Source organism: Cololabis saira, chromosome 19, assembly GCF_033807715.1.
Source record: "Cololabis saira isolate AMF1-May2022 chromosome 19, fColSai1.1, whole genome shotgun sequence".
Classification (NCBI taxonomy): domain Eukaryota; kingdom Metazoa; phylum Chordata; class Actinopteri; order Beloniformes; family Belonidae; genus Cololabis; species Cololabis saira.
In genome coordinates, this window is record NC_084605.1 from 26,262,805 (window position 1) to 26,272,975 (window position 10,171).

At 39.9% G+C, this 10,171-nt stretch overlaps 1 protein-coding gene across 1 annotated transcript; it reads right to left on the minus strand.

Annotated features, from left to right (window-relative positions):
- Positions 1-1,537: 1,537 nt before the first annotated feature.
- LOC133419861 (NADPH oxidase organizer 1-like) lies at positions 1,538-4,862 on the minus strand. Its single transcript, XM_061709322.1, has 8 exons — positions 4,695-4,862; positions 4,486-4,566; positions 4,317-4,392; positions 3,214-3,397; positions 2,922-3,124; positions 2,693-2,797; positions 2,349-2,466; positions 1,538-2,232 (listed from the first exon to the last, which is right to left on the minus strand). Exons 1-8 carry the CDS (start codon positions 4,767-4,769, stop codon positions 1,581-1,583), a joined length of 1,494 nt encoding a protein of 497 aa, XP_061565306.1. The 5' UTR covers positions 4,770-4,862; the 3' UTR covers positions 1,538-1,580.
- Between the last annotated feature and the right edge of the window lie 5,309 nt (positions 4,863-10,171).

Here is a 10,171-nt window from a genome sequence, read left to right on the forward strand (position 1 = left end):
CACATAAACAGTGCATTGAGAAAGGAAGCACATTTTGTTTCCATTCTAAAGTTTTAAATGTCAGAAGATGGTTCATTGGTCATTAGCAGATCTAAAATGTGAGTAAATACACACTCAGATGGACAACACAAGGTATGTACATTGTGGAATTTGTTTATTTCACAAAAACTTAAAATGCAAAGGATGTGCTGTGTTTTTACACACGACTGCAGTGGTTTTTGTTGCAAGCCTTGGATTCAAAACCATAGATGAACAATAGGTGCATTGTGGGTCATAAGAGAAGCAGATTTGACATTTTGTAAAATTCATTAAAGATGGACTGATTCATGACTGATTTCAAGTTGAGCTCATATTTGAGTAATAACATCCTGATTCCGCTCATTATCCTTTAATAATTAAAAAGGTGTACAAGTAGATTGTTCTAACTTCAAATATATGAATTTTGATCGGAGGCAGTGCGGCTTTGTGCAGAAATCGAAATCCAGTACTTAGCTGTTGATCTTTCTTAGAAGTTTATTTTAACATCTGTACAAGCACATTTAGTCTTTCATTTAATTTTTTTCTCTCGAAGAATCACTGCATAAGTTAAGAAAAAAACACTTGGATCAAAGGCTTCTGTGCAAATTAGCTTTATTACATTTGTTCTATCTCGTCTCACATCTTGCATTGTTAAATTTCCCTCAGGCTGTAATTCAGTACAGTCAAAGAAGGAACCACATATTCATATAATCAGAAAGAAAGAGAACGTTTTCACTAACTAAAAATATCTCGGAGAGTGATGTGCTGGCAGCTTGTTCACCACACCTAACAATTCCTCCCCAGGATTAATAAAGTATTCTAACTCTGATTGTATCACATATCAGTACCTTGATTTGGCATCAAACGCACTCACTGGGGTTGTTTTTTTTACTGCTCTTACTGCTTCTGTTTCTGTTTGAAGGAGTTGCAGCTTCACAACATCCCGACCAGCTGCTGGCCATGCATTCTCTTTGCATCCAAAAAAACTGCTTAAACACAGTATTTACATTTGCAAAACTGAGTAAGATAAAAATCTTAAGTACTGCAAATAACAGACTACATTATACATGTAGGTACATAATTTAACCACCAATGTATATTGTTTCAACTTAGAACCGGCAGCCACAGTAAGAACAGCCATAAAAAAGATACCGGTAGATAAGATGCATTGATAGATTTACTTTATATTCAACCACCTCCACAGTTTTGTTGGAGTTTAAATACATCATGACTGTGTGTCACATGCATTTCTTTGCTACTGCTCTTTTATTGCTTCACTGAAGCTACATTCTCAATATTCAGACTAACTGTGAACTCAGCTCCATTTTAAAAAAAAGAAGCATTTCTCTGCATCATTTTACAGATTCCAGCCTCTACTTTTCCTTTCTAGGTTACAATCTCTCTTTAGAATCAAAAAGCCATCCGTCTGTGTGACTGAAGACATTACAGGTTTTGTATCATATACTGTATGTGTGTGTGTATATATATATAAATACAATATGTGTGTGTAGATAATGAAAGAGATTTCAAGAAATAAGAAAACAGGAGCCATTCGTAGCCATTCATAGTCGACTGTGAAGGTTCTCGCTGGCGGCCAAGGCTGCCTTGCGTGTCATGGTGGTGCAGCGATTCAGAATCTCTTCGGTTTTGGGTCTGGGAGGTATCTTGGGAAGTGTCTCACTGGTTTTGGACCCGGCAGATCCAGAGGAATTAGAGCTGGTGTGGGAGATTCGACGATCGTACAAGCTGTGATCCGGGCGGTCACCTGAACTGTCACAGCCGTCTGCAGCAGTGGAGTAGCCCGTGGGGCTCTGTCCCACTTCTTTCAACCTTGAGGAGTCGCCGCTGCTGGAGGAGAAGTCAGAGAACATGGACTCGGTGCTGTCGCGGCTCAAGCTGCGCCCACGGCTGTCGGAGGTGGAGGCCTCTGCCTCCGTCTGGGTGGGCAGCCAGGACTCGGAGAGCACATCCAGGGACTGGGCCTTGTGGATGCGGGCAGGGACGCTGGCCTCAAGGCTGGAGGGGCCGGGACAGTCCTGACCCGGGTGCTTTTCGTCACTGACTCTGGGTTGATAAGAAGGCTGAGGATCCCTGCCGCTCGCCAGGTTCAGAGAGGAGCCAAGCATCTTTCTGTGAAGGCCATAAAGGCCTGCCCGTGGGTTGTTGTACGGCTGCAGGTACATAGAGGGGATGTACCCGACCTTACCACTGAATCTGAGCAAGAGCATAAGAAAGAAATGCTTTAAACCGTGGAGCGCTCCAAATAGACAGTTTGTAAGGAAAATGCACAAATACTGGTAAGGTGTTGCAAATAGACAAGACATATATACCTGATGAGCCACCAGCCGTCGTCAGACTTCCTCAGCACCTCCACCACAGAGCCAATGGGAGCAGACACCTCGTCGTTCTTTTTTGATGTGTAACTCTTCACAGCGCAGTACAGGGCACCTACAATTTCCAGGTAAGAGAAAGAAGACACTTTAAGAGTACTGCCAGAATTTCTGCAGCGCAGCGCAAATAATTTTCTTTAGAGAAGCAAAGCTATGTGGATAAAACTGGATAAATGGAGCTCCCTAGTGTTGGTTATTCATAACAACATTTTTCACATGCTCCCAGAAGGCCCTTGTGGTTATATGACTTCTTCTTTTTCTTGGATCACAAGAACGCATCTCACCTCCCATGGATCCGACATCGTCCTCCTCTTCTCCATCCAGTAACTCCAGATAGGGGGCGGGAAACCAAGCCAGACGTTTATCCTCGTTCTCCACCAGCCACCAACCTGCAGGTGAAAGAACAGGAACTGTTATGGAGTTGGCTTAAACATCTTAAAAAGTGTGTGTGCTTCCGAAATTTGAATTGATTTTATTTTCAGCGAGAAGCTAAATGCAATCTGAAGCACTGACCTGCAGGGTCTTTGATCAGGACTTCCAGCTTCTCGTCCATGGCCACCTTGAAGGGTCGGTTCTTGGTGTCCTTTGTCTCATAAGCTGCCACGCAGCGGTAGGTCTGGGTGACAAACGGGTGGGTCACGTTGCCTGCAAAGTGGCGGGCTGTAGCGTCCCCCGCTCCGACACCGGGCACATCTTCAGACATGAAGATCATAACTCTGTGTGTGAAAAACAAATTATGTTATCTAACAGTACAAAATAATAATAATCCAGCCTCACGTGGCGTTCTGATGATCAGAAAGCTTACGTGTTTTTGGTGAAGTCTTGCTGCATGTCATGGTCTTTGGGTGTGAAGAACCGTCGGACCTCTGAGCTCTGGGTCACAGTTAGGTCACACTTGAGCAGTTTGTCGCTGTAGCTATCCAGGAACTTCATCTGCCTGACAGACTTTCTGGATCCTTTCTGCTGGAGGCTGTTCCTCCTGGCCTTTCCTGGGGAGAGGACAACAAACATTTTTATATAGTATCTATAGGAGATTTGTAGTTTGTTTTTTGTTTAGACTGAACTTATATCCAGTACTGGAGTTGAGGGGGGATGAGGGGGGATGGCATCCCCCCTGAAATAAAAACGGTCAAAATCATCCCCCCTTTCCATCCCTTATGTCATTTCATCAATGAATGTGGTTTTACTGCTATTTCAACATTTAGAGTCATCACCAGAAAAATAACTTATTTGACAATTTTCACCTGTTTCAAGTAAATTTTCACTTGAAATAAGTAGAAAAATCTGCCAGTGGGACAAGATTTATCTTTTCATTAGAAGCAAAAAAAACAAAAAAATCTTGTTCCACGTGCAGATTTTTCTATTTATTTAAAGTGAAAATCCACTTGAAACAGGTGAAAATTGTTGTTTTTTCCCAGTGATGAGTCTTGTTTTAAATGTCATGGGATTTTTTTTACTAAAATGAGACATTTTAACTAGAAATAAGACAAATATTCTTGTTAAGATTTTGAGTTTTTGCAGTGATCCATTTTACTTATCCTGTGAAGGACAGAGTCATATTGATAAATTCAGAAAACTGTTTTTTATTGTTGTGTTTTGATTTATTTGATGTAAGCCCAGTGGATATTTAAAGCTTACAGAAGGCTGCATTTAACTGCTGCTATGTCATTCCTGCAGTATTTCTGCAGGTGTTTTGGTCAGTGCTATTATTTGTAATATATTATATTTGTAATCAGCACAAATTATCTGTTCCCATATGATAAAATCCACCATCCCCCCTGATTTCTTTTTACAACTCAAGTACTGCTTATATCCCTATTTGAGTATTAGACCTAACCCCTTTTTGAAGAGATATCACACTACTGTATCCGATAAACATCACAAACAAATGGAAAAAAAAAAGCTTACCACTAAACTTTGGAATCATTCTTTCGTCATTTTTCCGAAGAGGATTAAAATTAGGGAACCTCTTCTTCAGCTCCCTCTGTTGGAAAAGTAACATTACCAAGTCAAACATCCACCCTATTTTTCAAAGGCTCTTATATCATGCATCTGATTTGATTTGATTTGGACTTACATGGAATTTCTTAAAATCCTGGAAGGACCTGTAGATGATGACTTCAGTCTCATCAGACCATAACACCGACACCATGAACATCTGCGGGCGGTTGGAAAGCAGTGGGTTAAAGAAGAAGACAAATTTAAGCGTGTATTGTGGTGTGTGTGTGGTGTGATTTAAGGATATTTGTGTCCATATCAAATATAATTTGAGGTAGTTTAACTCACTTTAAGTTTGGGTTTGTCCCTGCGGACGCCTCCGACGATGCGGGCACTGAGGACGTTGCGCTGATCTCCGCTCATGCTGCTGCTGTGGGCTTCAGGTCGGGATGAGAAGTGTGAGCCGGGACGGGCTGGGTCTGCTCTACCGGCTCAGGGAGTCCGCTCAGGTACATATAGGCAGTGCTCACATAAAAAAAGCACAAAAAAGAGGCGGAGTCTCACCTGAGGGTGCAGGTGAAAAGGATGGAAACGGCCCGGGGCGTGTAAATGTTGTAAATGCTGCTGGGGAATGCAGCACGACTTGTGAAATAGACATATCAAGGACAGAATGTTTTTATTTAGATAATCAATCATAAAAAATTCAGGCAGTTTCCCAAAGTGTCCCAGTGGCATCTCATTTTATTTTTTATTTTTTTTCCATTATTATGAGATTATATAATTATACATTATACAGTATTTTATTATAATTATCCTTTGATTTGTTCATTTATGGTAGAAGTTTCAATGCAGGAACAGCATATGGTATTTTCAACACAATTTGGGGAATAATAAGCAGTATGCAGGGCGCTTTTCATATTTTTGAGTTTGTCCCTAAAGGAAGAATTTATTACAAAGGCTTATTATCAGGGGTGCACACAAGCCGGTGTTGTGCCAAAAAGTGATTGCCTGCCAGAATCTGATTTCTTCTGATTTCGGAGCGCGCACGCAGCCCGTTGAGCGATATCTGCTAAAACGTCAGATTTTCAGATTATGAAGCTCAAGAATGTCATATTTAGGCAGAAACAACTTTTCATTAACTGTATTTGGCCCTCAATCCATTTTTGGCAGGTGAAAATGCCTATTTTGTGTTGTAATGGTCCTTTAAAAGAGTTAAAAGCAATCTTGTGAGCTCTAGTGTTTATATTATGAAGCTCAAGAATAAGATCAAATCATAGCCTATTTAGGTAGAGACAACCCTTCATTAACTGTATTTGACCTTCAATCAATTTTTGGCAGGTAAAAAGACCCATTTTCAGGGGAGAAATCAGATTGGCAGGCAATCACTTTTTGGCACGACAGGTATAGGGATAGTCTACTGCATGTTCGCCTCAACACAACCCTGATAGACAAAGCTGTGTCACCAAAGAGTTGTGTAGAATTTGATGACATGTTGATGACGACCAGTAATTAGATTCAGGTGTGTTGAAGACAGGGAAACATCTAAAACATGCAGTAGACTAGCCCTCGAGTACCGGCTTTGATTTATTAATTTATGGTAGAAGTTTCAATGCAGGGACAGCATATGGTATTTTCAACACAATTTGGGGAATAATAAGCAGTATGCTTTTAGGCGCTTTTCATATTTTTCAGTCGAAAACAAACCTTTGTCCCCAAAGGAAGAATTTATTACAAGGGCTTATTATGTTATCAGCTGGTCCATTCCTGTCTGCATCACGTTTCCTGGTATATCCTACATCCTTGACAATCATAATTAAAACATTTTTTGCACTTTCAGTTACCTCACAGTTGTCATCTGATCGCAATATAATTTATCGGGAACTGAGGAGAGCTGTCTCCCTCTCTATCTGTGTGTGTGTGTGTGTGTGTGTGTGTGTGTGTGTGTGTGTGTGTGTGTGTGTGTGTGTGTGTGTTACGTGGAGCAGGTGTTTCTTCAAAGTGAGGGCTGCATGAAGGGGCCAGAGTCATGAAGGGGTTCTCCCTGCCACTTATCTGATGGGTGTGAGTGAAGAACTGCCAGGAAAACACACACATCATATCAATAAGGAACACACACAGACACACAAAACACACAACACGTGCAGTTGTGTGAAAGGTCAACGCTGTCCATCTTTGTGTTTGACCAGAAAGGATGTCGACACCTGGGAGTAAACTGACATGGGAATTCCAACATTGAGCAATCATGAGTACCTTTCAATCTACAGAGATGCCCATGACGTAAGCAGAGATAAATGCCTGAACTGCACTGCATGTGAGCACACGTGATCACCAGTTTATAAACATATACCACCATCCACATAAATTAGAATAAGAAATGCTTTATTATGTCTTTCATTCTTTTTACTCTTTTTCCGATACGTTTTGTTTAATGAGAATCTCATGGAAGCAGTCTTCTCCTCATCATAAGTTTTTTTACATACAGAAGTATTTTTTTTTTCTGTTGGCAGTAGATATTTCCCACAATGCCTCTGGCAGCAACATAAACCAAAAGCACAAACCTGCTTCCTCTTCATGCAATTCTGCACTTGGTTGTTGTCCATACATTTGCTCATTGTGGCCCTAAAATTTTTACTTTGCGTCAAAAATCCGTGATTCATCAGATAACAACCATCAGATTTTTCACATTATTTGAGGTGAAGGATGCAGAAAACATTTCAATTGCATAATCTTGCATAATCTCAACACGTGTGCCTGGGGTCTTTGAAGACTTTTCAGACGTCTTGCAGGTAACCAGAGAAACAGAAATTCCATTTCCAGTTGATTGTCATTTTTATGAGATTATAATTTAAGAATGTTTTGTGATCTTAGCCTTTTTGTGTTTTTACAAGTATTTCAATGTTCAGAGTTTGGCAGCTACTGCTATTTTTTTTGTTTTGTTTTATTTTTTAGCAAGAAAAGCCAAAGTGCTTAACAAGGGACCTTCTTGATAATGATAGCAAACAAACTACAGCCAGATCTCATGTTTATAATTTAAAATGCTTCCCTCTCAGAAAAAAATAGAAAGAAAAAAACCAACGCACCAATCTTGCTTTGAAAAAATGCTAAAATGAAGGTTTTGTCTTTGAATCAACTGCAGTTGCTGAAGAAGTTGCTGTCGTTGTTTTACAGTCCACACTCTAGAGAGCTTTTCAAAATGTCTGAGTGAATTGCTGTCATCCCTGTTATGACCTGTGCATCACCTTCAGGGTTGGAAAGGATGGTGCAGGAAGTTTGGTTGAATTGTTGTGCCCATTTGAACATTTGTGGTTTGTAGCGTGGACCTGGGGTGTGGTTTAAAAAGGAAAATGCAATACACTTAATTTCATTATAGCATTTCCGCGTTTCTGGCTTTAAATACTTTCCAAGTAAGTTAAGGCAGTAACACTTTTAACACGTCATAATGCATTTGTTCCCTCTCACACCGCACAAAGACATTGTGGCACCGAGGACACTAGACGATGAAGTGTTTATTCTTTGACCCATTCTTCCTGCAGGCACGTCCTGAGATGCGAGTTGTCGAAGTTTTTCTTCACATGTTCTCTGCCAATCCCCTGCCCATCTTTGCTCTTTAAAAACTCGCTCCTTAACAATCCGCTGTTGACATCACCTGTTTGAAACAAATCACTATACAGGTGTTTCTTACATTTCTGGAAAGTGTTGGTGACCTGACATGCAAACATGGATGTATATTAACAATTTAAACAAAACTGGGAAAATAGATAAACATACAGTAATAGTTTCATTCTAATATTGAATTTAAGAATTTTTGTCTTTTTTCACTTCAGCATTTTCCTTCTTGTTCTGATTCAGGGTTGTAGCCTCTTAAAGCACATTTCAGTCCAAATAAATCGTTCCCACATTTGGAAAAGACAGGGATGTAAATAAACAACCAGACAAAATCCTTTTCCCCCCCATGCTGTGTGAAGAGTGGCTCAAAAATGTAGCTCCTGTCTGTCTGGATGTTATCATGCAAACACAGATTTTTTAGCAGGATCAATTAAAATACACGCCCTCAGAAGTAACACAGAGCTTTTAAGAACACCTCTGGGGCTAAAGCCAACGGGACCGGCCAGACCAGATCAGCAGCATCCTCATAAAAACTTAAGTACTATATATAGTACTACATTACACTGTGTATGTGTCACACTGAGTCTTTTCACTCATACTCATGCTTAAGTTAGCTGGAAGTTAAATTTATAAAAGAAAAGAAAAAAAAAAGAAAAATGTGTGCAGTTAATAAAATGGCTAAGAGAGCGCTCCACTTTTTCCTGCATGTAGTTCTTGAGATTTTAGTGCATTTTGCCTTTCACCTGGTGACATGTTTATGGGGTAGGGTTTTGATACTTGAGTGTGGATTTCATTTGTTTGCTTTAAAAGTGTGTCAAAGAATTCCAGGAATACTTTACACGAGACAATAAGTTTGTTGTTCCTTTGTCTTTGTCTATTGTTACTGATCCTTTCGTCACGGATCAGTGGTGTTTGTGCCGCACGGTTTCATTATAACGTCTCCAGGGCGAACCGAGAATCCTCCGAGTTGTGAGCCTTCATCATATTCCAACACATAAAGATAATATAATAAAGATAATAAAGATAGGAAAATGCAACACTTAATTAACTTGATTATTATAATTGCAAAATTCCCCATAATTCTCCAAAGGTCGACCTTTCTTTCCTGTTTTTCAAATCGATTTCAAGAATTACTTTGAATGTATTAAAAAATTCAGGACAAAAAATGTATCAAACAGCTAACATAATTGAAGGAATATTTGGAGAAATTTAATGTCTTACTTAGTTTTTTTTAATTTCATTTAACTTACCGTCATATTTGTTACTATGCAATATCCTATGGACTTCATTCAATGTATCTCTTGTAATGTATCTGATCTCTTGATTCCAGAGTTTGTATTGTTCATGGTCAATGTTCTGACTGTGTTTAAAATCTTAAAATAAAGGTTTGAAAGAAAAAGAGTTGTGAGCCTTCACAAACTTCACAAAACACAACAAGCGTTATAACACTCTTATGTAAAGTCAAGATTTTTTTTTTTCCAAACAACTGGAAAGGTGTCTGAAGATGGCCAAACCAGTTCTCCCAGTTGTTAGTCAAGGTCGTTTGTGTTATCCTGAGATGACTTCTTTTCAGAGAAGCTGTGCTACCTGGCGGGGGCCGCCTGTGGCCCCCGGGGCGGGTTGGCTGGGCGGGAGTTTCAGCAAGAAAATAAAGTAAGCAAAAGAAAATAGACACAGAAATGGCGTAGCATCATTTAGCAAGCCCAAACAAAAAAGCCTGGCGCACAAAAAAGAAAAATAGCCAGGATGATGTTAAAGCAAAAATGACTTAATTAGTTTTTAGTTTTTTTACTGCAACCAAGGAAAAGCCAGCGTCCCACCGGAGGATAGCTCACCATCTCCCTCATAAATGAAACATTGACCCGACCACCGGGGGCCCAAGAGGAGAAGTGTGGCCAGTCACAACATCAGCCTACAGTTCTCTATAGAGGCTGTGCACGTGTGTGTATGCAGTGAGTGTGCGCTTTTGTTTAGGGCAGGGGTGGGGGCACAAAACAAATATTTGCACCAGGGCCTATCACCATGGTGATACGCCATTGGTTGTGAGGGTATATAGGTGTACATGTATGTTTAATGCGTGTATCTATATACATGGAAAGTAACAATTATATATGCTTTAATGCGTGGAGAAATATCTGAGTAAGAATGGTATAATGAATAAGATTGTACGGGGGTGTATATAAATTCACATTGTAAATAATGTATGCTTTTATGTATAT